General features: G+C 27.3%; 3 protein-coding genes and 1 long non-coding RNA gene across 7 annotated transcripts; 2 read left to right on the top strand and 2 right to left on the bottom strand.

The window, feature by feature from the left end:
* Positions 1-387: 387 nt before the first annotated feature.
* On the bottom strand, positions 388-3,731 carry LOC130967697 (B3 domain-containing transcription factor VRN1-like). Its single transcript, XM_057892678.1, has 4 exons — positions 3,307-3,731; positions 1,389-2,028; positions 1,097-1,296; positions 388-1,009 (listed from the first exon to the last, which is right to left on the bottom strand). The coding sequence occupies exons 1-4, from the start codon at positions 3,364-3,366 to the stop codon at positions 638-640; spliced, it is 1,272 nt and encodes a 423-aa protein (XP_057748661.1). The 5' UTR covers positions 3,367-3,731; the 3' UTR covers positions 388-637.
* A 13,357-nt stretch (positions 3,732-17,088) lies between these two features.
* LOC130967704 (uncharacterized) lies at positions 17,089-19,266 on the bottom strand. 2 transcript variants are annotated; one of them, XR_009081421.1, is made up of 4 exons: positions 19,235-19,266; positions 17,982-18,079; positions 17,489-17,833; positions 17,089-17,177 (listed from the first exon to the last, which is right to left on the bottom strand). It is a non-coding gene; the product is annotated as an uncharacterized LOC130967704 (long non-coding RNA). The 2 variants fall into 2 exon arrangements; XR_009081420.1 differs by lacking the exon at positions 19,235-19,266 and having other exon boundaries at positions 17,982-18,326.
* Positions 19,267-21,481: 2,215 nt separating this feature from the next.
* On the top strand, positions 21,482-23,564 carry LOC130967700 (uncharacterized). Of its 3 annotated transcripts, none has more exons than XM_057892683.1 (4): positions 21,482-21,617; positions 22,122-22,508; positions 22,606-22,713; positions 23,163-23,564. In XM_057892683.1, exons 2-4 carry the CDS (start codon positions 22,128-22,130, stop codon positions 23,466-23,468), a joined length of 795 nt encoding a protein of 264 aa, XP_057748666.1. In that variant the 5' UTR covers positions 21,482-21,617; positions 22,122-22,127; the 3' UTR covers positions 23,469-23,564. The 3 variants fall into 3 exon arrangements, with proteins under 3 accessions (XP_057748666.1, XP_057748667.1, XP_057748665.1); XM_057892684.1 differs by lacking the exon at positions 21,482-21,617 and having other exon boundaries at positions 21,799-22,272; positions 22,380-22,508; XM_057892682.1 differs by lacking the exon at positions 21,482-21,617 and having other exon boundaries at positions 21,799-22,508.
* Positions 23,565-25,784: 2,220 nt separating this feature from the next.
* LOC130966224 (endochitinase EP3) lies at positions 25,785-27,731 on the top strand. Its single transcript, XM_057891007.1, has 2 exons — positions 25,785-26,104; positions 27,209-27,731. Exons 1-2 carry the CDS (start codon positions 25,831-25,833, stop codon positions 27,613-27,615), a joined length of 681 nt encoding a protein of 226 aa, XP_057746990.1. The 5' UTR covers positions 25,785-25,830; the 3' UTR covers positions 27,616-27,731.

Raw genomic sequence — 27,731 nt, 5'->3', positions numbered from 1 at the left:
AGTACAATTTTTTCTGTTTCCATTTGCAATTTCTTTTGTTTCAAAGTTTTGTAAAAATAAATAAATAAATAAATACATTTATTTTTTCTATTTTCACTTTTTCTTTTATTGACTATTACTGATGTTGCCCAATGAGCATGTCAAAATTACAACAGAAAATTATAGACCGCCCTCAATTTGAACTTAGACAAATTATAGGGGATGATTTTAGAGGGTCACTTTACTCTGTTTTGTTTAATCTTGTGTAATCTTTCTCTGGCTTCTAGTCCCGTTTTAATAAAAATAAATATATATACAACAGAAAAACCATGACAATAGCAATAAGACAAGCATTGACTCGGTTACTGATCATCATTCTAGTTTGAATAATAATAATAATAATAATAATTAATAAAAATCTATTTACAACCCAAATCAAAACCAAAAGGCCAAAACAAAAGAAAAGAAAAGAAAAGAAAAAAAGAAAATGTATCAAAACAACAATAGCTATGTTGCACTTAAGTCTCCCTGAAATGTTTATGGACACAAAAAAGTACCAAAGTTTTTTCCAAGTGAAGCTGATGTTCAGATGAATAACCGGTCACACAGAAGTAACCGCTACTTGATACAGTTGGACTATAACCGCAACAAAACTGCTTTAGTTCCTGATCAGTTTACCCGAGCCGAGGCGCTGATGCATGTGAGCGTTCAACATTTTAGATTGACTCACGAGATTTTGGCTCGCCTGGAGCTGGTGCAGAGGAGGAGGGCTGAAGAATCCATCGTCCTCAGTGACGCGAAACAGTGTAACTTGAAGTATCACCTCTTTCATCGGAAGGAGCTCAAACACACAGACGTCTCCCTCGCCAAGGTTGTTCTCTATCGCGAATTCAAACCACCCCTGGCTCAGCTTAGCTCTGCCTCCTCTATAAAGGCAGCGAACAGGCCACTGTCTCCCGTCGGAGAGCTGAAGTTTGATGAATCCTGAAACCTCGTTCAAATGCTTTTCCGCGAAGCAAGATGGCAAATACTGAAAAAAAAAGAGTTCAGTTGGCAAGATCAATCATTGATAAGCACAAGAATGATAATGTAAATTAGGGTAAATTCAAGGACTCACCATTATGCATCCCCTATACAAGTAGGACGGCCGCAGGACAACACGACAGAAAGGATTAAGTGGTTCGAATGCCTTCGCTGCATTGACGGCCCTTTCTCTTTCCTCTGCTGTCACAGTTCTTTTTCTTGCCGATGCACTTTCATAGAATCTAAACCGCATCTCTGCCTCCTCTTCTTGGTCCTCAGAGGGTTCCTGGCCATCTGCACTTCCACAAATTGATCATAAAATTTCATTCATTTATCCACATTCATCGTTATTTGAAAAAAAAAAGTTATTAAGAATCTAGTAGGACCTGATTTTCGCTTCTTTCTTGGAGCTTTCTTCTCCTTTTCGCCAACAGAAGTACGCAACTTCAATTCGTCAGTAGACCTTTTAAACTCAATTGCATTAAACTGAACACCTATATCTCTGGTCAACTGACTGTCTAGCGAATTGGCACTTCTTGAAGAGAGGGTGTTTGCACTATCGCCCCAGTTTACGCTATTAAGTTTGGACCCATTAAATAGATTCTGCAATGGTGGAGGAGTATAATTCTTCTCAGGGGTAAATTTACTTTGCAATGCACCAGGAGTAAGGCTAGGTGATGAATATTCAGCGGAGTCTTCATCTTCCAATTCTTCAAAAATCTTAAGACGGTTTGCAAAGTAAGCCCCTTCGTTACTGCTTCGTACGGGTGACTGATAGCTTATCTCAGAAGTGGCCAAATTAAAGATACGAACAATGAAAGTCGACTTTCCTTCGTATCGGAATACTATCAAGTATCCAACACCGATGGAGTAGCGCTGAACGAATTCTGCCCAACCATCAACAAACCAAAATCCATTGTCCAACTTCTTTAATCTGACACGCCAAATGCTGCCATCAGGAACTGAGAAGGTAGCAATTGAAGAAAGGTCAGCTCCATATCTATTCAGAAAAGTATCTGGAATCCTCTGCGAATTGCAAATCAGATTAGGATCAGATATTGGTAGACATCGGAAATAAAATACGTTGACCTTCTCCCAACAATCACCCCATTAAATGTCCCTAGCCACAACCACAAGAAGTATGTTCCTATGACATAAAAAAACGCAAATTCATTTACTTGTTTACTCGTTGGGAAAAACAATAATAAAATTATACAACAGAGATTCTCTTACATTGTTAAATTTAGTCCTACCAAGATCCAAAACTAGACTAAGTCTCTCATAAACCATTAGAGGATGATATCAACAACATATATCTTAATAATGAGTTATCAAATTGAACGCTACAAATGTGAGGGAAAAAAAAAAAAGAGACTCGTTTAAGCTTACAAATTTGTTTTCTCAAGTTCAGCTCTCAAGCAAACTAACTTCATGATAATGGCACTCCTCAAACTTCAGTAGAACACTTGAATGCCACGACTAATAAAATCCGAAATTTGATTATGCGAGAAAGATTCTGTTAATTACATTTCATATAACTACCATTCATTGATATGGTTTCATTAAAGTGCTTCCTCCCTCAGCTCAATTGTATTATTGAAACCATAGACCAGTTGGAGTACTAGACTGGGTTAAATAATCAAAACTTATGATTTATGAAAGGAAAGAATCAAATTTATTTATATTTATCAGGCATGAGCCTGCTTGTAATTCCTCACACATAAACTCTTATTTCTCCCCCAAGGTCCATCTCATTAAATCTCCAACAAAGGCAAAGAATTTTCAACTAAGAACACGAAGAAATATACATGTGTGATCAATGTAGAAAAAGGACAAAATAATAATACCAGTATGAAACTAAATTACCAAATTTCATTGAGCTTCTAAGTCAATTATACAAATTACCAAACTTCATTGGTTTTTCTTCGTTTCCACTTAACCAATTCAATATTCAAATTACACAATTATACAAATCAAAGCAAAACTTCTAACCCTAGTCCAAGGTATAAGCACGAACAGAACTTGGCATCATAATTCACAGGGTTTAAAGAATAAAAATCCAAACTTGAAATAGGTAACAGGGTTTTGGGACTAAGGATTATGAGTTGGATGAAAAACCATGACTCAGAACAATTATCTACCGCTTTATTTCATTCCCACTCAAAATCTCACATAAACTCAATAGCAATAGTTCTCCCCCAAAAAAGAAAAAGACAAATTCATCTAGAATACAACCAACTCCGACCAGAAAAAAAAAACGAAAAGGAACAATAATGAGATATAAGAATGAGAGGATTTAGGTACCAATTGCCTAGATTGAATGGTGGAAGGAAGAACAAGCTTGTGGAAAGAAGGGCGCGGCATTTTCCGAGGAATAAGGTTCTCAGAGCATTGATGGCACTTTTTGTTGACCCTTTGATTCAAAGTTGAAAACTTTGGGCTCTAGCCACTCGAATTTCTTCACCACTCAGATCTAAACTTCACAAATCACAATCCACAAAACCCTCTCTTTATTTTTCTCTTCTTATTCTCTCTAACCCTTTGTCCTTTCACTGCGTTCTCTGCTTTTTGAGTCAAACAGGGGTTTTTTTTTTTTCGTTTTTGGGGGCAAAAAAAAATCTCAACTTGACCTAAACAATAATAAAAGCTGGCGAGTTTGTGACTCGGTGGTGAGTGGTGAGTCACTGACTCACTAACTCGGAAGCCTTTCCCAGATTGGGCTTTCCAACTCAGTTCCAACTCTAAAACCCTTTTTGTTGTTTTGCTTTGCCTCTTGAAACTGCCAAAGAGAAAGTTATTTAATTAAAAAAATTAAGCCTCCACCTCAAATGAAAAAGTTAAAAGTTGAGGATGGTTAAATAATAATTTAATTAAATATATTAAATTATTTAAAATAATTATTTATATGATTAATATAAAAGATAATTATTTTTATTAATATAATATTAGATAATTAGATAAATTTGTAAAATTGTTTTATATTGGTGTTGATAGTATATTAAAATTTAATTTATATTTTATATAAATAATTAATTTAGTTGTTAATTTTTATCTATATATAGGTAAACAAAAAAAAAGATACTTAAATTATTTTGTTGTTGACAACAATATTTTTAAATTTTGTTATCGACAAAATTAAATTCAAATTTAATATGAATGATTGATTTAGTTATTAATTTTTTGTCTACGTATAGATAGATTATAAAAAATACACTTGAATTATTTCGTGGCTAATAAAAATACTTTCGAATTTTGTGATCAACACACATTTTTTTAAATAATTTAAAAACGTACAAAAAATACACATATGTGAATTGAGACATTCTACGTTAATAGAAAAAAACGAGAACATTTTTATTAAGTTTTTAAATAATTTGAGCGTATTTTTTTAATAACAAAATTCAAAAATATTTTATTAACGACAAAATAATTCGAATATATTTTTTGTAGTTTATCCCTTATAGATAATATAATTGTATTTAATTAATTTATAATTTGAACTTACTTAAACTTAGTTTGTTAAAATTTTTACTTTTTAAAAGTAACTTATAAAAGCTAATTTTTAAAAGATAGCTTTTTAAAAGTTTTAGCATTTATGTTTGATAAATTAAATTAAAAATAGCTTTCAATAAATACAAGCAACAATAATTGCGTTTGGTAAAATAATTTTTAAATTTTAAAAATACTATAATAGACATAAATGCAAGTATTAAATTTAAAAATTAGTTAATATATGAGGTTATATTATATTTTTAAATTTTGAAAAGCACAAGCTAACTTTAAAAGCTCTATCTTCAATACTTTCAAAAGTACCCCGATCTTTCAAAAGTTACAAACACAAACATATAATCTTTTTTATTTACCAAACACAAAATAAAAAATTTAAGCACAAACGCCTCTTAAAAAAATTTTACAAAACCAAACCTTAATCACTTCACTTGGGTGGATGTGGGTTCATTTTATTGGTCCCATTGATAAATAATTTAATCTAATTTAAATTTTAGTAGCAATATTTTATAATAGTTTTTATCTCTTGTTAATTAAAAATATACATGAATAAATTTAAAAGAAAAATATTAAAAGATAAGTAGAATTTATTATGTTTTGTCAATAATTTTAATTATCAATCCATCCTTTTAATTTAATAATCTAATAACATACTTTTAATTCATATTTTTAAATATTGATAAATAACTGCAAGCAAAAAATAATAAATTATACTAATCCTCTAGTATTTCTCAATCCCTTACAACGCTTCTCATGTTTGGAAGAGTATCTCAGAGGCTTTTGGTGCTCTTAAGGATGCCTTCTCTTAATGCGTTGGGTCACTTGATCAATCTTTTGGTTTGACAATTGGAATATTGAGGGCCCGATTGCTCAAGATGTTCCTTTTGTACACTAGCGGCTCACCAGGCACTATCGTGCCTGTTGAGCCGCTTTTCTATTGAGTTTTAAAAATTAATTTTATATTTTTATTTTAAAATTATAAATTTAATAATAATTAAAAATAAATTATAAAAAAATAAAATATCTTAAATTATTTAACATGTAAAATATTAAAAAATAAATTTAAATTAAAAAATAAGATTAAAAAATATTAATTTGCTATTATGTGTAATAAAATTAATATAAAAATTTATTGATATTATTTAAAGATTAGTTATTTATAAATATTATTAAATTTATTTATTTTTTCAATCCTATTTAATTAGAAGCAAATTTAAAAATTTATATCCAAAATATTTTTTATCTCCATCCATAATTCTAATAGATAAAAAAATATATTTATTCAATTTAATATTAAAATAATAGTACTTTTATCTGACATTTAAGTAAAAATTATCTTTTATAAATAACTAATATGTATTTTGGTTTATATATACTCTTTTTGAATCAGAAAAATGTTATTATCATTATTTTTTGAATTATATTTTGGTTTATAGTAATTTTAATTTTAATAAAATATGATATAAATAAAGTCACATCAACATTAAAATAAAAAATACTTATCTAATAAATTTAAAGAATGAATGATATATTAACAAAAAAATAAAATTAATTTCTTAAAAATAATAGAAAAGCTGCTGAAAGTGCCTGTTCAGCCGCTTTTTTACTTTTTTGTTTTTAAAATTATAAATTTGATATCAATAAATAAAAATTAATTATAAAAAAATTAAATATTTTAAATTATTTAAGATATGTAAAAAATATAAAATAATTTAATTTAAATTAAAAAATTTAAAAAGTTATATTATTATTATGTATACTAAAATTAAGATAAAGATTTACTAACATGGTTTACAAATTAGTTATTTATATATTAAATTTATTTATTTTCTCAATTTTATTTAATTTGAAGTAAATTTAAAATTTTATATTCAAAATACTCACTATCTTTATGTATAATTCGAATAGATAAAGAAAATTTTTAATCTTATATTAAACATCTTTAATTATTTTTAATTTTATTATTATTTTAAAATTATTAATTTTTATTTTTATTATATCATCTCATCATATTATACACTATCATTTTTTCTTATCATTCTTTTTACATGGATACCCGTCACTATTATGTTGTCTTATTTTATTTTTTTCCGCAATCAATTACCATAATACCATTATGGCAGCTCTCATTTTTTTTCATCACTTTGTATGTGAAAGACAGATTAAAAATATATAAGAATGAGTTAACAAAATAATTTATGAGAGTTCTTCGGTTCATTATTGATAGGTATATACATGTCAAAAAAAATTAAAAAATAAATATCAGATAAAAAAATAATCATTTTTTAAATTAAATTGATGAGAGAAATTTTGTATGTGAAAGATAGATTAAAAATATATAAGAATGAATACAGTTTGGTAAGTAAACTGAAAAGAAAGGAAAATGAAGGTGAAAGTTATGCGTGAAATTAATATCAACAATAAAATGTTATAAAATTTGCAATTGTAGTAAATGAAAGCGAGGAAAAGATGGAAGCTATACAATCACGATATTCAGGGAATGAGAATGATGGCAACAGTAATAATATAGAAGATAATATAGAAGAGTGCACCTAATGGCAAGAGGAGAAGCACTAAAAATTGAATAATGAGATCAAACTTGGTATAAAGTACTCACATAAAGAATATACCCAAAATAAAACGATAAGATCTATAAAAAATTATTTATCACCCCTAATTATTTTTTCCTCCTTTCATACATGGCGTCGAAAATCAACATTTGGCATAGTCATTATATAGTTCAGAAAATTACAAAAATTCATCCAAATAATTGTTACAAACAGATAAACACATTCAGACTTGGAAAGAGAAGTAAGAAAAATTGAAAACGGATAAAATTAATTAAATGGATAAATTATTGGAATAAAGAATTGAAGAAGAGGTTACGATTCCTACAACTATTAGTGAAACAGAATGAAAATAAGATAGAATAACATGTGTTGCTGTTAACGGTGAAAGTTCTTTTATTTAAAGTAAAAGACGCATGTACGGGAGAATCTCTATCATTAAGGGCAACATTAGAAAGCACATTATATATTGTTATAGATTTCTGTTACTTGTGCCTGTTCCATTGTCATATGCTTGCATCCCTGTATGTTTCAAAAGTAAAATATAATTATTAAAAACTAATTGAATTCATAACAAAGAAAATTAGTTATCGTGTTACCTGTATCAAATTGATAATGGGTGGTAGCTCTGGTCATTTGTTTAATTGTAGTCAATTGGGCTACTCCTATGTTTGTAGTTAATCGAGTACCTCTACCTGCGTTTGGCATTGGAGTTGGAATTGGAGTCAGTTGATATAGCAACTTATTTTCCTTGTCGAATCATCTACAGATAAGTTGCACGTCTTCTAGTTAGGTGTTGCTGTCTTTGTTCTTCGATCATGTTGTCTTCTTCGCCTAGCATATTCTGTTCAAGTGGGTCGACGTTGATTGTTGATTTTGTGAAGTTTCCAGTTCTATTTGTCAAAAAGATAGCAAAATGTAGAGAATCAAAAAGGTTTGTGAGACCAAAATTGAAAGTGAAAAAGTATTTAATTCTGTTGGGGTTTCAGTTTTTAAATTGAGTACGTAGTGGGAGCAGTTTTTTATTGGAAGTAAATCAGTTTTAAAATATGTCGTGGGTTGAAAATGAATCAATTTAATACTCTGTCGTGGGATAAATTCTTTTATAAAAAAATAAAAAATTGAGGACGTGGTAACAGTTTGTTATATTAAATTTAATGTGTAACAAAAATAAAAAAGAAATAGAGATAAAATAGGGAGAAGGAATTGGATACCAAACTTTTCTATCCCATTATATATTGGTATAGATAAAAAAAGTTATTATGACAAAAATAAAAAAAATAGTAAATAGAAAATAATAGAAAAAATAGTTATTATAATAGAAATCAAAGTTGTCAATCATGCAATGGGACTATTTCAATTCGAAAAGAATAAAAGAAAATTCAAATCTAAATTTATTTGATACTAAATAAAATAAAATTACATAAAATATTATTATTTATTTACCGTATAAATTAAATAAAAAATTACTAATATTTTTAAATAAATATTTTATACAACAACTGTCAAGTAGAACTCACTGAATAAAAAAAATTGAACATCAAACTTCCATATTTTTTTGTATATTGTTATTTTGTTATAGTATAAATAATAGTTTTGGAATTATCTAAATATTTTAATATAAATTAGTTAATATTGTCAAAGCTAAAAAATTTAAGAGATAAAATTAATATTTCTTCTAATGATTATTTTTAAAATTATAAATACACAATAAAAAATTAGAGTACATTAAAATAGTACAATAATAAAAAATAATTCAAAAGATAAAATTAACAAACTAATGGAATATATATACACAACTAACCAATGTTATTTGGACCAATTCTAATACTTGAATATCTAAAAACAGATTTTTAACATATAAATAATATTTTTTGAATTTCGTAAATCTTTTAATATAAATAATTTAATATTATCTGGACAAAAAAAATTAAAAAATAAGATTAATATTTCTTTTAAGAATTATTTTTATCAAAATTATAAATACATAATAAAAATTTAGAGTACATTAAAATAGTACCATAATAAAAAATTCAATTATTAAATTAATAGTGTAAATTTTTTAAGTAAAGAATTAACAACAATAAAAAAAATTCAAATATTAAATTAATAGCGTAAATTTTTTAAGGGAACAATTAACAACCATAATACACTGTCAAGAGGTGACAGATACGTCAAGTGGCCAAGTGGAGTAATGGGAGTTTTTCAGAAATAACTGACATTAAGTGGAGAAGTTAATTAGAGAGGGTAATACTGGAAAAAAAATTTGGACACCAAACCCATGTATTGCCATTATATATTGTTATAGATATATTTGACTCTGATTTAACTATTAGAGACGTTTGGAAAGATGGGCAATGGAATCTCCATGATATTTTCTCTATCATTCCAGAAAATGTCAAATAGCGTTTGAATGCTTATAATCCGGATTTGAATGCTGGAGAGAGTTCTAGTTGGTCGTGGGGTATGGCATCTTCTAGACTCTACTCAATTAGGAGTGGGTACAGTTGGCTAGCCAAAAGAAAGTTTGACTGGAATGAGCATGATAATTGGTTGTGAGTATGGCGACTGGCGACTGCATATTCCTGAGAAGTACAAGTTCTTGATTTGGCTCAGTCTTCATAATGCTATTCCTACGGCAGAGTTTCGTTTGAGTCGTGGTTTAGCTTTATCTAGCACCTGTCATCGGTGTCAGAATGGTTTTGAATCCATTCTTCATTGTCTTCAAGAGTGCCCTAGTATCAAGGAGATCTAGAACCTTTTAGGCCTGTATTCACATAACTCGGATTTACGTGATTGGCTCTACAGAGGTGCAAAGAATAGAGATGTTTTTCTTTTTTTTTTGTTGACCATCTGGTGGATTTGGAGAAGCAGGAATCATGACTTATTTAATATAGATGATTCTTAGAGTGCTAGTAAAGTGGTGAGTTTGATTCGTAGTTCAGTAAGGGAGTTTCACACTATTTTTGCTATGCATCAATTTTTGTCTCTTCCTTTGCTTTGTTTGCATTGGGTTCTACTTCCACTTCATTTAGTTAAATTGAATTGTGATGCTAGTTGTTTTTCTCTTTTTGGCTATACTGGTTTTTGTTGTATCATTCGCAATCCTGATAGATGTTGGTTGAAAGGTTGCACTGAAAAAGTCAGTATGCAGTATTCTTTTTGCTGAATTGTATGCAATTTAGAGAGATTTACTTCTTGTTTGGGAGAGTAGATTTCGTGAAGTTATTTGTAAAATAGACTATTTAAAAGCTCTTTTCTTGATAAACCAAAGAATGATTGGTAACTATTGCTAACAAATTTGATAAACTATTTATTTTAATTTTACGACTCTTTAAACACTACCTTACTAGGGCAATAAGAACAGTATTATTATTTGGCACTAATTAGTTTTGTAGAAGAGATAAATTACTAAAATAATGAAAAAGAACTAAACACTTGGCATTTTTTAAAAGAGAGGAGTCACTATATTTGTAAAAAGAGTTTAGTTCTTACATAAGAAACAATTCGAAACAATTGAATTAAAGTAAACCTCATTGTTTGTGAATATTTTTTAATCACTTAATAAGTAGATTGAACCTACTTTAATACAATCTTCAAGCAGTAAAATACTATTGTCACCACCAGTAGTTAAAAAATGTCTTAAAATAGGACTTAAGTCATTTTTGTAACCATACCAGAATTATTTTTATAAATATTCATTAAATTTATTAAATATATATCATAAACTTGATGATGATGAGCTGACCTATATTAAATTCATCCAAATTGTTACCAACCAAAAAGAAATATATATTCATCAAGTTATATTTGTGTTGGACTGGAATATTATGGTATACCTTTATTTATATACAGAGTTCAATTAGTTACATATAGGAGTGGAAAAAGGTCAAGCGACCTATCAAGAGTCTGCAATTTGACCTATGTTTGACCTGATCTAACCTGGCCTATATATTATAAAAGAGGTACAGACTCAGACTCTTTTCAAAGCTTTAATATGTTAATAAGTCACATTTAGACTCGCTAATTAGCTTTATTGGCCTGTTAGACTTACCTGAGCCTGTTAAAATATAATTAAATATATATAAATAATTTTTTATTATTAACAAAATTATGTGATATTTTAAATTTATTATATTTTATTATAAATATTTTTGTATTTTTTAAATACTTTAAAAGATTAAAAATTCTTATAAATATTAAATATGAGATATTACATATAAATATTTTTATTAAAAATAATTTTTAAAATAATATTTTTATTTTTATAAAAAAAATATTAGGTCTTTTAACAGGCTTAAGGACAGACCAGACTAAATAACAGGTCAAGTCTAGTACTTTATAAAGTGTCTATAAGAGACTGCAGGCTAGGCTCAAGCTAATTTGATTACATGACAGACCAGGCCTGTTAAGAGCAAAGTCTGGCCTGTCCTGACCTGGCCTGGCCTGTTTCCACCCCTAGTTACATGGTAATAAAATGGTGATCTTGTAAATTGTCAATGGGACAATAACCAATTCTCTTTTCACAGACAAGTGGATAAATATAAAATGAGAAGAAATAAAAAATATTAAAATAAAGTGATAATTAAGTCTTTAACAATTTTGTATTTGAATAATTTAGTCTTAAAAAAAAGTGACAAATACATCTCCCAAAAAATGAAACGTGAATACGTTATAACTTTCTGTTAGTAAGACTAACGGCATTTTTGACATAAATTATTAAAGTGATTGAAATATCCGTTAAATATCACATTGAATTTATTCTAAATGATGAGGATAAATTAATCTTTTAATTTTGTTTGATTTTAACATATTTCAAACTTTAATTGTACAGAATCCTCCATTATTCACCCTGAAATAAAATTTTAGCACAACCCAAAATGAATAGCACTCGAAGCTCCAGAAGCACGAGACGCCAAAGGGGAAAAGAATGAAGAGAGCAACTGGAATTATAGAGGTGACTACTCAACACATAGAAAAAGGTTCAGCAATAAAATCATTCTCAAGTGTAATTGTCAACTATATGCAACAATATACAAGTCTGGAATAGTAGAAAATCTAGATAAGTTGTTCTTAGGGTGTTTAAACTATAAGGTAATTATTAATTCATTTTATTTTTTGAGTTTTGAGTATTTCATTAAATTGAAATTCATATATGTCATTTATGATATGTCTTTTAGTTCTTATTACAAGATAATTTGTTATATTACAAATTTTTTAGATGGTTGGATGATATTATTGGAGATTCAAAATTCTAAGCAGGAAGTAGAAGATGGATTACTTGATTTGAAGGAGAGAAATGTGAAGATTGAAAATGGATTGAAGAAATAAAAAAAAACTCTAAGTAAAATTATTGGTAATAGATTTTAAGAATATTGTGTATTTTATGGTTAGTATTTTAATTGTAATTATTGTGAATGTGTGGAGCAAGGGTTCTAGGTAAATCAAATTAGATAGCTGATACATGAATGTAGTAACATTATAATTGGCAGTAATAAACAAGTATTTTTGAATCATTGTATGCTTTATCATGGATGTTGGTATTAATGAATATAATATTCACAATGATAAAATAAAATAAAGAAATCACATAACCATATAGTCATAAGAGCATTGTTATATTATCAAAGCTTCTAAACGATTGTTTTCAATTACAAGACTTAATCCAAAAAGAGATTGAACACTTGAAGTTTGTGTAACTAAATCAAAAAAAAACCTATAGCAAAATATTATTATAACTACACAATATATTATGCTTAATTCAAAACAGAAATATACAAATTCTCTTATTTATAGTCAAACACTTTCTCATCGTCTGACTCTTTGTGAGCGCATATTTTTTTTAGAAAGAACCTAACAAAAGGGTCGTCTTCAGCCTCTGCAACATTTTTCGGATATTCATGATATTCATGATGTTCTTCATCTCCAATTTCAATTGGGTGTTCACTTGAATTAGAATTTCCCACATGCTGTATAGCCCCTTGTCATAGTCTTAAATTCCTCCTCACCTTATATTCCTTCTTCTTTCGATATTTTGGGAATTTGCTAAATTCAAGACTCCCTTCATTTGTAACTTTCTTTTCTTTTGAAAAATGGTTACTCCTTGCAGTCTTCTTATTTTTCATCTCTCTTACAAACTCCTCTTTGACATCAATGTATACTTCTCTAAAACTAGGAAGTGGGGGTTTTGTACCATAGTTATCAAAACCGAACCGGTGATCGAACCAGTGAGATTACTAGATTACTGATTCAACTGGTGGGTCATTGGTCGAACCAGTTAACCCGGTATAATTAAATAATTATGTAAAATTTAATTTTTTTTATTATAAGTAATTTTATTTTATTTTTATAAAAATAATTATTATTTTCAAATTTTAATACTTTATTAATTAATTTATATTTATTATATTATTATATTATTATAAGTAAAAACTTATATACAGTTAATTTTCATGTGAAGTTGATATTTAAAAACAGTTAGATAATTTGACAAGTTTAACAAAATATCATCTAATGATTTTTAACTATCAACTTCATATGAAGACAACTGCATGTGAGTCTTTACCTATTATTATATACTACAAGTATTTATTGAAAAAATAATATTAATAAATATCATATAATCATGAAAAGAAAAAATAAATTATGATTAATAATTTTTTATCTTTTTAATATATATATATATATATGTTTTTTTTAATAAAATTTATAGTTAAATAAAATATAATTGATTTAAAAATTAGTGATTTTAAAATTAAAATTAATTGAATATAAGTAAATAGAAAATTGCTATATGTATTATAATTTGGCTATATATTAGTAAGAAACAATGTAGCTTGGTGGTTAGATGGTGCCATTTTGGAAAATTTTCCAAAAACCACACAACTTTGACACTTGGCACAATGGAGCTTATGGAGAGCATGGTGGACTTGCAGAACCCAGATGCATCGTAGCTTAGCCTTCAGTTGGGACCGAACGGTTCGGTCTGGTCCGATTTTCACCAGATTTGGTCAGTTTTAGCCGGTTTGTTACGGGTTCAACTAGTTCATTCCGGTTCTCTGCCTTGAACAGTCCTAACCTTGGACCGGACCAGTATAAAATCCGGTTTATCGGTTTTCCAGTTGAATCGGTCGATCCGGTACGGTTTTTACAACTATGCTTTGTACAGCTCATTTTTAGTGCTCTCATAAGCATCATCATCAGAAGTAAGAGGATCGCTGACTTCATCACAGCCTATAGCATTTTCACCACCAAGAATATGATGCTCAAAATATACATAGAACTCCTCACACTCTTTGTTTTGTATTTTGTGTTTCCTTAAAACATTGATATATGAATCTCCAAAATAGAATGCAAACTGGTTTCTAAATTAGTAGCATTCGAATCAAATATCAAACCACATCATTACTTTGTAATCATCGTATCCCAAATTCTTGAACAGCTCCTTCAAGTTAAAGAAGTTGATAAGGTCTAGATCTATCTTTGGAAACCTGTCAACTAACCCAACATCGTAACTCAACTCTTCCCGCCGTTTGTTCCTCACAAATTTTTTCTATGGTTGAACACAAAAATAACAAATTTCTTCATCTATTAAGTAGAAATACAATCATCGTTTGAATATATTGGGACAACCATTAACTCAAAAATCAGGAATATGTTTGTTTTTTTATTATGACATGAATAATACTAAAAGTTATACTAGTCTTTGTGCTAATCACTACTTTCAGTAATCATAGACAAATAAGTAGAAGTCCCAAAAAGTAACAACAAATGCATAAACAATTCTTAATGTGAAAAAATGTGTCGTATTCAATAAAATAGGCTGAGAACTATGTTTTACAGAATATTAACTAATTTGTTTCAAACAATGAGACCACAATGAAGAAAATTGACAAAGAGACATGTACTAATTAACAAAAGCATCAATATTTTTTACTTGAGTTGAGAATATCTCTGCTAACACCGGTTTTCTTAACGACATATTCTTTTTTGTTGGTCCATTGAAGGAAAAATCGTGACTTTTGTTACTGCATTTAGCCAAAATTCTTTGACTTCAACTTCTTCCTTAAGGTTAATGGATAAAAATAGAGGATACCGAGAGGTTAAGAGCCAAAGTGAAACAAATATGAAGAAAAGGAATTTCAAAACGTCCAATTACAGATGTGACAGAAACAAACATGTCAATTCACGTAATGGGACAGCAAAGCAATTTTGTTTTGTTTTGTTACATGAACTGATAGAAGGATGTAACGTGTCTACCATCTACTTTCCTGAAAGATATATTTGTCATTTTTTTCGGGAACTAAATTATTCAAACACAAAATTTTCAGAGATCTAATTGTCACTTTATTTAAAATATTAAATAATAAAAAATTACCTTTTATCAAATAATTAAACAAAATTAAAAGAATTCATTGATCAATTTTTGTGGATTCATTGATTTCAAATTATGTCCATACATGTGGACCCTCATTTGATTTATGGATAATTGGATACCATGAATAAAAATAAGCATAAGTCACTAATCTTTAACTTATTAATATTATTATATTTTTTATTTTTTTTTTAAGTTAAGAGTGAGATTTAAATTCGTAATTTTTTTTGACTGAAATAAATTAAATAAAGAAAAACAAAACAAACAAAATAAGGAACTGCTTAAATAGAGGGACAGTCTCATTTAAGACTACTCTTAAACTCCTCCAAGGTGAAAAAAGCTCCACATGCGAAAGTTGTAACTTCATCACCATCTTTGCCATAGTATCTGCCACCATGTTTGCATCTCTCATAATCAAACGAAAGTCAACACGCCAATTCCAACGCATGATATCTCTTATTTTGAGCACCAATGAATCAATAAATCCAAAACCATCTTGAGTAACAAGATTAAATGCTTCCACACAATCCGTCTCACAAATAACATCTCATTGACCCACATCCCAAGCTAAGAGATATCCTCTCCAAATAACAAACAATTCTCCTTAAAGAATACTATTACTCTCAATCATTCCCAAACTTTTAAATGAGTATGAAAAAATTATATCATTTAAATTATTGTTCGTTGACTAATATTATTATATTTTAAAAACTTAATATATTTACAATGCTATCATACTAAATAAATGCATAGGTGTTAGTATTGTTAAATATTTATCATCAAACTAATGTATTATGAAAGAGAGTATAGTCACCAAAAAAATAGAGTATAATATATTTTGCTATATTTAAAATTTGAACACCAGATCAATTAGTTTGAGTTTAAAATATTTATCATCTAAATAAATCTCATATTTACATTTATTTTATACATTTTAATAAATAAAAAATATTTATTTTAGTTTTGTATGATATCTCCCCCTAATCGTATATCAGTAACAATTTATTATAAATTTAAATTTTATTTAAAAATTTGTACGTTATTATATAATATATTTATCTAAACAGACTAATAGACTAATAAATTGACTATTAGATCCATCTAAATTAATTAAATAAAAAAATAAACTAATAAAAATATTAATACCAATTAAAACACTAATATTATATAAAAAAATATTATATTTTCTTTCAATAATCAATTATTTTTTTTGCAACTGGAATTAAGTTATTTTCATATATGTGGCCATTAACAGCAAGTAAAAATTATATATACGACGAGGCTCGTGAATGCAGGTTACACCTTATGTTCAATATATCTTCTAATTAATAGGCAATATATATCATATTTAAGAGATAGAACGAATAAGTTTATATTTAATAATTAAATTTTGCACCTATATCTAATTACATAATGCCACATAGTTAAAAGTAACTATTATTTTCATTAACAGTGTGAATAATCGTACAAAATAACGGATATCACTCCATCAAAATTAAACTCTTAAGTATAAAAGTTAGAAACCGTGTATAGGAAACACATTGCATCACATAAAGCTCCTATGTTAAACACTTGATTAGAGCTAATTAATTAATAAGGATGCACGCTCGCTTCTCAACACTTTCCTAATAAGAGACTAATTAAGAAACTTTCAAGGGTGAAGATCTTCACAGCAGGAGCAATTGAGCAGAAGTAACATAATATCTGACAAACTCAATACCAATATTCTGCAAAATAATGTGATGCCAAAGTATATTACCATAACATTTGTATATATATCTCAGAAAATAAATATGAAGACATTAGAAAAACACAATTTAATTAATTAAAGAAGACTTATACAACAACAAAAAAAAAACTATTTTTATTTTATAAATAAAATTTGTTCATTTTCTAAATACAATTTTTATATTTTGTCTCTGCATTAATATCTTAGTATATTTTATATCTCAAATGATTGAAAGACATAAACCTAGAACCTTATAAATGTGAAATAATCAAGTCAAGCAATAATGGTAGTGATTGATAAAAAAGTTACCGATTCTTTTTATGATCTTTCATTTTCAGGTGAAATCTGAGGGCATGAAGTTGTTGGTCTACTCTTCTTTGTACCATTTCCCACATTAGGTTTTGGAGCTTCACATCCATTTTTACAAAATATTTGGACCTTGAAATGGTTATTATTTCCATCATATGTGAAAACCAAGAAATCCTCATGCTTGACTAGGTTTTCTTGTAGAAACTTTGACCAACCATGGTCCATGTAAACTCCATTTTCTCTCTTGATTATGGTCACTTCCCACTTGCCCCCACAAGGGCCTATTAGAGTTGCATTGCTCATCAACTTTTTGTCCAAATAATTCAGAAACTTGGTTGGTATTTTCTGAAAAATTAAAGCCAAACAAGGACACTTACAACTAATAATAAAACTATATATTATATATAAAGAAAAGCAAGTATTTATATCATAAACTAATTACATTATAAATAATAATTATTATATAAAACAAATTAATAAACACTATTCTCACCAAGTGATGGGTGTTGAGGCCATTCATGATGACTGCACAGAAAGAATTAGGCTTGTTCTCTTGATGATGATGCATCATGTATATCCTCCTTTTCTTCCCTTGTGGTATGATCTCATAGGATTGCAGAATATTAATAATGTATAACATAATTAATGGCTTCATTAATTCACTACTGTCACTTTGATGTAATTGTATTGTGGAATAAATAAGGTAGTGGGTCACTATACGGATACTATTTTTTGTTATTTCTTCCTTTTGTCATTAAAGTTCTTCCTTTTACTATTTAGAGCAGCGCACCAAAATAAGAGTATAGTAAAAAATTTTAATAAAAGAAAAAACTAGCCATTTACGGGGGAATTTTTTTAAATAAATAATTTAATTATTTTAATTACCGAAATATGTAATTTATAACGTATTTATTAATTTATATTGTATTGATTTTATATCGCTTATACTGTAAATTAAAAAAATAATTATAAATATATATATAAACGAGATATGTATATTTTTTTAAATTTCATATATCAAGATATATTTATAATTATCTCATTTATAGTGTAAATGAAATAAATTAATACAATATAAATTGATAAATACGCTACAAATTACATATTTTAATAATTAAAATAATTAAATTATTTATTTAAAAAAATTCCCCCATTTACAGCGCATTGCTCTTCGTGACTCGCCTGTTTTTTTTTTTTTTTTTTCTTCAAAAGTTAATATTTCATATAAGATAAGAAGATATGCATTACTGAATAGAATATTAAACAGTAATTAATGTGATGAATCCTTGTCTTTTCTCTTCTTCATTAAATGTACTTAAAATAATTGTGAATAAATTAATGAAAAAATAAAGTTAAAACATATTTGTCCTAGCTTTTAAGGCACAAATTTACAATTCTTTTAATTAAAAAATAAAATATATACAAGAAAGGGTAAGAGTAGAGGAAGAAAAGCAAATAATGACCAGAAATGAAAGAAATTCATCAATCAACCAGTAGAGAATTAGAATATGCTGCAAATTAAAAGGGAATAAAATAATGTTTAAAAAATAAAATAAAAACAAAAACATTTGAAAAATAGATTATTAATAAAGGATTTAAATCGTAACGAGATATAAATATTTCATCAGTTAGACATAGAGGGGAAAAAGAGAGAAGGGAGGCAGGCTAGCTAACTGTCTAAGCTCTACTAAACTTCTTTAAAAAAAATAAAATAAATAAAATAAAGAAAATAAAAAAGAAGCTAACCTGTGTTGAATGAAGAAGTGGTTGAGTTTATGGTTTAGTTTGAAGAGATGAATACAAATTAAAGCAACTCTATAAATAGGAAATTCTAGTAGGTGCTGTATTCCACTATTATTTATTATTAATATTATTAAGGTTAATTAATTTGCATTCCATGAGTCTCAACTCAACTCTTTAGGAGCAACATATACAACTAATATTCCCTTCCCATTTTTTGTATCATTGATTGAGACATTACTTTTTTCCCATTTTATTTGTATATACATGCATACATGTATATGAGTCATGTAGATGCTTAATTTCATTTCCATTTCCTTCCATTGGTGTGAGACGACTATTTTCTCTTCAAGTCTACCCATCACAAATCACCATATCAAATTATTATTACTTTCAAAATTCATAATATGCATGCATCTCCTAGGTTTTGTTTTCGATTTTTTTTCTATCTCCATTTCTTTTTATTAAGTTGCTGTATGTTAAGTCACTAGTATTTATAATTAAGGGAGTCACTCAGATAAAGATGCTGAAAACGTCTTTTTATAAAGATATTTTTTAATAATTAAAATTTAACACATATAATCGACTAAATCGTATTATTTTTGTCAAAATTAGGCTAGACAAATTGATTTGACCGAAAAATAGTTAATCAAATCTTGAACTAGTCTAAATTAATATTATTTTTTATAGAAAATAACTGAAATACTTCTATTATATATATTAATTTTGAAAATTCTAAATTTTAGTTCTTTATTTTTCTATCGTAGGGTTACGATTTAGAATTTTTAAAATTAATATATATATATATATATATATATATATATATATATAAAATAAGAATATTTTAATCATTTTCTATAATAAAGGTATTGTAGTTATTTTTTATAAAAAGATAATATTAATTTAGATCAGTTCTAGATTTGATTCACTATTTTTTCGATTAAATCAATTTATCTAACCTAATTTTAAGCAAAATAACATGATTTAATCGATTATATATATATGTTAAATTTTAATTACTAAAAAACATTTTTAAAAAAGACGTTTTAAGCGTCTTTATCTGAATTGCTCCTATTAATTAAACATAACCAATTGGCCTGGTTAGAGTAATTACTAACTCAATAACGTTTAATCAAGATTTTAGATTCAAGCTAAGATTTGTGAATACAACTATATATTCCTGTATGTTGAGAGATTCATCACACACTATAATTAAGTGTACGACTCAAGTCGAATCTAAATAATTAAATTAGTATATGTATCCATGTATATACGGATAATATACGAAATATATATAATATTTTTTATTTTTAAATAAAAATACGCATAATAGTTTTTGTTATAAAAATTTTATAAAGTTAATTAAATTTATAGTTAACTATTTTCAATACCGGAAATAATAAAATCAATGAGTAATAATTTTATTTATTTTCAAAGTATAATAATTTCTCATTAATAGTAATATATAATTTATGATTAAACTGAAATATTTATATTAGAATTTTATTTTTTCAAATTTTTTTAAAATAATATTAGTGATTAAATTTGTAGATAAAATTTGAGTAAGTACAATCTAATAAAAGATACAATTTGTCTTAAATTACCTTTTTTTATTATCATAGCAAAAAAATTATGAAAAACTATTTCTGTTAAAATATATCTAGAAGAACTTTTAGTAAATAACATATATTTGAATTAATTAAATTAAATAATTAATATAATAAATTAATTACAATTGTTTGGCTCAATGAAGTAAGTAAATAAATAAAAAATATCTTATAAATATATTATGTAAAAATTATAACACTTTTAAAAATTATTAATCAAAATATATAAGACAAAAATTAATGCAAATCAAAATAAAATTAACTGATTTATTTATTTCATTAAAATTTAATAATTAATATAATTAATTAGTTATAGTTAATATAATCAAATAAAATATTAAATAAATTCTTAACAATATTTACTTTTATTTAAAGTTATTACTATCTTATAAATTCTTAACAATTTATCAATCTATAATATATATATATATATATATATATATATATATATATATATATATATATAGTAATTCAAAGTAGTATTTTTTTTAAATATATGTGTGTTTATTTGATATATGTGCAAAATAATTAGTAAACTTAAAATTTTCATATTAAAAACTTTATGTTTAAGTCTATCTTACAAAATTAAATATTTTTAACAGAAGAAAACATTTACATTTCATTATCATCATTATGCATGACTAATTTTTATTAATCCACATTTGCATGACTTTTGGAAACTAAACCTGTGATCCGGTTCCATAGATTTTTTTTTTTTACCAGCTTAAAATTTATGTAGTATCTCATTTGGTCCATGTTCCTGAACCTGTGGATAGAACAAGGTATTGTTCATCGTCATGTTTTTTTCTTCTTTTGTTTTGTTACTATCAATTTGAAATTTCCAGGAAAAAGTCAACATCCGTATAAAATTGCTTCTGAATTAAGGTTACCACCACCCATCTTTTAAAAAATCTTCCTTTTTCAATGTCTTGGAATCACAGACACGCAAAGCCTTCAACTTATTCAATTCTTTTTAGTTTTTACATTCTTCAGATTCAAAACTCCTATACATATTTCTTACTTTGACATTCGTTTAATTAATAATAAAAGTTTTATTATTCTTCTTGTTTAATTATAATATATCATAGGCTTAATCAATGTGCAACGTGTATGCTATTAAATCATGCAAAGTGCAAACGTTAACATTACTTTGTTTCTATCACCAAAAACCTTGTTCTGTTCTGTTCTTCATCCACATGTAGATCACAGAATCATTAATTTATATACAACATTGGTGTGAGTTGTGACAATTGTCTTAACCCCATTGATTTATGGTTTCAACACAGAAGAGAATGATCATCACCCTTTTGAAGGGGATGATGGAAGATGATGATCAAGTTTTTTCCATGACCAAGATGATGAGGAGGAAAACATGTTTGATTATGATAATGATGATGATGATGATGGGCATGTTTGTTACAACAACATATGCAGCAGGTGACACAAATAATGTTTATAGTCCATGTCTTGATGCTAAGGTTCAGACAGGAGATGGTTTCACCTTTGGAATTGCTTTTGCATCAAACAAACAATCTTTCTTACAGGACAATGGTGGTCCTCAGCTTTCCCCTTGCGACCGCCGCCTCGGCCTCGCCAGCAACGGTGCATCCGTTGCTGTCTTTAGGCCAAAAGTTGATGAGATCTCCTTACTCACCGTTAACAGAAACGACACGGTATCGTTCGTGTATTTCTTTCTATCAACTTAAGTTTTTAGAATTAACTGATCTCATAAAAGTATCTAAGAAGTTTTCATGAATTCGAAATGATCAGGCTTCGGGTAGTGGATATATGGTTGCATTTGCTGGACAGAAGTATGCGGCAAGATCACTTCCAATCATGTTTGCTGATAACACACACACAATTACTAGCTTCACTCTGGTAAATTCGATATATAATTATTTACATGTGTAGTTTTATGATATGGTATAAGAATTTCTATGACTAAAAGGTTTAGAATTTAATTCTTATTAATGCCAAAACGTGTTAAGAGATATAATCATTCATGTACTTCTTTCTATCAACTTAAACTTTTTGAAAATGTTCATAACAGTAAGCACATTTAACGATAAGTCTCTTAGAGATATAATTATTTATGTATCTTTTTTCTGTTAGCTTAAACTTTTGAAATAAATAGTTTTATGATATGATATCAGAATTCTTATGATAAAGATTTAGAATTCAATTTTGTTGACCTAAAAGAAAAAATTTTAGTAATATCATGCATGTGCAGATTTCTAAAAACTTAAACTTTTAGGATAAGTAATTTCATAACAGTAAACACGTTTAACAATAATAATAGTCTTGATTGATCGATTAATATCACACAGGTTCTTGAATTTAGTGGGGGGACCCTTCAAAACTTGTTCTGGAAGAGTTACGGCTGCAATTCGTGTTCCGGAGGAGGAAACATTTGTCTGAACAACACAGATTGTGCAGTTCCAAACTCAAAGTGTCAAGAAAATGGAGGTAGTGGCTGCAACATAGGCATACAATTGGCATTCTCAGGGACAGACAAGAATCTTGATGTTCTTAATTCTTGGTATGAAGTCAAGAATCTAAGACAGTACTCTCTCTACACTCTATACTCCAATCTGCGCGACACCATCGTCACGCCGTATGAAAAGTTTTTCTAAACTCCTAAACATGTAATTAATTACTCTCTTGATGAAATTGTTATGAGTATAGACCAAATTGGTTCCTTAAATACTAAATAACTGTTTCTTGTGCTACACGTTAAATCTTGTTGCTTCATTGAAGTTCAGTTTGGTTAAACTCAACAACGAGAGTTTCAGGCTCAATTATAAGATTAAAGGCTAATTCTTTTCCTGGTTTAGAATTCATTTATAATAATCTGTGGATGTTCTGTTGCGTTCAAAGACTAATTAATGGCCTTTTCAAGTAAGAAATGCATGCTCATGTTTGTTTTAGTTATATGTTGATGTTATTGGAAAAGAATCACAGAAGAATGAGGGAATATTTATGAAGACCAAAAGAAGATACCAATAATTAGTGTATGAATGAAGCTGCACAATTGCTTGCTTGCTTGTTATGCTGCTCATAGAGTGTGAATAAGCTTATAATAATTCATAACATTAACTTTAAATTTTCTGAAAATTAATTTGGATTGGTTGAATGATTAATTTATTTTTTCGTTTAAATAAATATGAGAGATCGAATCATATCTCTGACCTATTGAGCCGGAAAATATCATAAAAAATAAAAGGAAAAACTTCAAAATCAATAACAAATTAAATGAAAAATATTACTTTAAAATAATTTAATTATTCTTATGAAAGATTATAGTCTGCTTTCGTAATTAGAAACATAAAAAAATAATAAAATTAATAATATATTATTTTTTAATTAAAAAAAGGATTATATTAAACCCTACACAGTCAATATAAGAATTTTGTCGAATTTTCGTATCCTTTTTACAAATGGTTCATTTGGATTTAATTTGATTATTATTCACAAGTTGGTTTACTTTGGCAAATAATTATAAAAGAAAAATACTTTGATTAGTAATTTTTAGTATTTTTTGTTATTATTTAATTAGTATAAATATTTATTATTTTTAACAAATAAATTTTATTATTTAATTTATGTGTACAAATTTTAAAAAATGTAAATACAAATTATATTAATTTATGTGTATAAACTTTAATAAATAAATATACAAACTATATATTTATTGTGTACAAAATCTTAATAAATAAATAAATATATATATAAATTATTATTGCATAAATACTGTCAAAAAATAATAATAATATTTACTTGCCATATAATATTACTCTTTATAAAATTCTTCAGTGATATAATTTTGGATGCTTCTATTCAATTACTTGTCATGTAACAATGATATTAGCTTATTATATCAGTTCTTTAATTTCTTCTCAAGATATAACATGATGAACATATAAGGCACTAAAAAACAGTATCCAATCATGTTTAGTCAGAAAATAGGACTCATTCAACCAGCGACACCACTGCCAATCACCATTATTTAATTTAATAGGCTTAGACCAAGACCAATTCAATCCCACAAATACTTGTATGTTTTCATAGTTGTTATTTTTTTAAATTACATATATACTATTTTTAAATAATAAATTAGTATAAGATTTGTGGAGCATTAAGGTAGCGTTTGTTTTGAGATACTGAGATAGAAATTGAGAGACTGAAATTCAGTATTGTGTTTGTTAGTTCTGGTACTAAAATTTCTGTCTCTATCTCTAAAATTTCAGTATTTCAGTACCTCCAAAATATAGGGACACAGGGGACTGAAATTTTTAAAGATAGAGACTGAAACTTTAATAATATTTTATACCTAAAATACTTTCATTTCAATTAATTAATTCCAATTTTATCTTTTGTGCAAATTAAATTAGAGTTTTATTCTTGTCTCAATTCATGTCTCCCATTTTACACCAAACAGAATACTGAGATTTATTTCAATCTCTGTCTCTTAGTCTCTATCTCTCGGTTTCAGTCTTTCTGTCTCTATTTCTCCACCAAACGTTACCTAAATGTTTTAAGTAAATCTTTTTCATATTATTTCTCATTTTAACAAATCTGAACTTCATTTAATAAAATATGATTGACTAATAAATTAATGTATAGACAAACCAAAATTTAAACATTCAAAATTTATTTAAATAGATAACTGAATCGATAGATCATCCTGTCATCCAACTAAAATTTGTCAAATGTTTTAACTAATTTATCTATCTTGCTATAGTAGTGGACACTCGACAGCGCACACCACTACAAAAAGAGGGACAAATATCAAAGTCAAGGTCAAAATTTTCCACAAACACATACTATTCTCCCAATAATTTTCACACTAAAATGTCAACCATCCACAACGTAGCCCCACAAATATTGTGTATAGATACCGTGGCCAATAATGCAGCACCTCCTACATATAAATACACCTCCCTTAGCTTTATGATGTTCCTATAACTAAGTATATCACACATCTTGAAAGATAATATGAGGATGGAGAAAAGGTTGTTAATTATGGGAATATGGGTAATGATGGGCATGGTCAAAAGTAATGGTTCTGTTGGTGACATAGTGACACAAGAATTCTTCAATGGTATTATTGATGAAGCTGATGATAGCTGTGCTGGGAAGAAGTTCTACTCCAGAGATGCATTCCTGAGTGCCCTCAATTCCTATGATCAGTTTGGTAACCTTGATACTCTTGATGACTCCAAGCGCGAGATTGCTGCTGCTTTTGCTCATTTCACCCATGAAACTGGACGTACGTTATTATGTCTTTCTTTTTACGTGAAGTTAATACTTAATAATAGTCGAATAATTTAACAGATTTAATTATATTATTATTTAATAGTTATTAATTATCAATTTTACATAAAAATACTGTATATTAGTTTGATTGAATTTTGATTTTGTTTTTAATATTTTTTATTTTAAAATTTTATGAAGTAAAAAAACAATAAGTAAAACAAAACTAAAATTTTATTATTTTTATGATTTTTTTATTCTGAAAATAAAAAACATTCTGGATCGATCTGGATAAATCTTAGTTGATAAGAGTTAATCATGCTTGTTTTATTGTTCGACCGGCCAAAATAGACTTAGCTTAGCTCGGTTTGAACGGTGTCGATCATACTTATCTTCTGTTTGGCCGGTCAAATTAGATTTAGGTAGTTTTTCATAAACATAAGCCTATATGATTATGATTTTTTAAAGAAAATAGTTTTTACCGTTAATTATATATTCTACAATAATTTAAATTTAATGAATAATTATAAACTAACACTAAAACCAATTATAGTGCATTTAATTTGAGGTTTTCATTTTAGCATTTTTCTATTTTTGTGATTTTGTTGAAAAATATAAAAATAATATTTTTTATTTTTATTTCATGTTTTTATTTTTTGCTTTTACAAAATTTTTAAATTTAAAATATTAAAAATAGAAAAATACAAACTAAATATACTCTTAAATTATATTTTCAATTTTATTTAAGATTTTGTGATAGAAAAAATAGAAAGTACTAAAAATAATAAAATCTCATTTACTGTTTTTACTTATTTTCAGTTTCTTCTTCAATAGTCTTAAAAAAACTACTGAAAACAAAAAACAGATTTTCTTAATAAAAAATACAAAAACAAAGAAAGAGCCAGATATTTTGTTTCTCTGTCCTTATCTTTACAAGCAAAGGAACTTTTATATGTGTATGCTGTCTTTTTTTTTTAATTGTCTACGATAATTTTTTAATCTGATAAGTCAATGATTATTCTATTGTAAATCTGAAATTTATTTAAGGGTCTACTGTTTTTTTATTTATTTCAAAAATATTATCCAAAATAATTATTGCAATATGTAAATGTGGATGTAGATTTTTGCTACATAGAAGAGATAGATGGTGCATCAAGGGACTACTGTGATGAAACAAACACAGAATATCCATGCAACCCAAACAAAGGGTATTATGGGCGTGGCCCAATTCAAATATCATGGAACTTCAACTATGGGCCTGCAGGGAAGAACATTGGGTTTGATGGGCTCAATGCACCTGAGACTGTGGCCAATGACCCTGTTGTGGCCTTCAAGACTGGACTTTGGTATTGGATGGAGAATGTGAGGCCTGTGGTTAGCCAAGGCTTTGGTGCAACCATTAGAGCCATCAATGGTCAACTTGAGTGTGATGGTGCTAACCCTACCACAGTTCAGGCTAGGGTTAATTATTACAAGCAATATTGTTCACAATTAGGTGTTGACCCTGGTGATAATCTTACTTGCTAGTTGCTTGTGACTACTTCTAAACTCATCATTATTTAGGGTTATAAATTTGGATATCATGTCATACATACATTTATGTCAATAAAGATCTCACTCATGAATGAGATCCTATTTAAGAA

This window comes from Arachis stenosperma, chromosome 3 (genome assembly GCF_014773155.1).
Source record: "Arachis stenosperma cultivar V10309 chromosome 3, arast.V10309.gnm1.PFL2, whole genome shotgun sequence".
Lineage (NCBI taxonomy): Eukaryota > Viridiplantae > Streptophyta > Magnoliopsida > Fabales > Fabaceae > Arachis > Arachis stenosperma.
The sequence above is the reverse complement of the archived record's forward strand: the minus strand, read 5'-3'. Positions and strand labels throughout refer to the sequence as shown.

Bases quoted from the DNA above. Each gene is read 5' to 3' on its own strand.
- LOC130967697 (XM_057892678.1), bottom strand. From the start codon at position 3,366: ATGCCGCGCCCTTCTTTCCACAAGCTTGTTCTTCCTTCCACCATTCAA. The intron at 2,029-3,306 runs GTACCTAAATCC...TGCAATTCGCAG, and splicing joins CCATTCAATCTAGGCAATTG to AGGATTCCAGATACTTTTCT. The intron at 1,297-1,388 runs GTCCTACTAGAT...GTGGAAGTGCAG, and splicing joins AAGAAAGAAGCGAAAATCAG to ATGGCCAGGAACCCTCTGAG.
- LOC130967700 (XM_057892682.1), top strand. From the start codon at position 22,107: ATGGTTTCAACACAGAAGAGAATGATCATCACCCTTTTGAAGGGGATG. The intron at 22,509-22,605 runs GTATCGTTCGTG...CGAAATGATCAG, and splicing joins CCGTTAACAGAAACGACACG to GCTTCGGGTAGTGGATATAT. The intron at 22,714-23,162 runs GTAAATTCGATA...AATATCACACAG, and splicing joins CAATTACTAGCTTCACTCTG to GTTCTTGAATTTAGTGGGGG.
- LOC130966224 (XM_057891007.1), top strand. From the start codon at position 25,831: ATGAGGATGGAGAAAAGGTTGTTAATTATGGGAATATGGGTAATGATG. The intron at 26,105-27,208 runs GTACGTTATTAT...ATGTGGATGTAG, and splicing joins TTTCACCCATGAAACTGGAC to ATTTTTGCTACATAGAAGAG.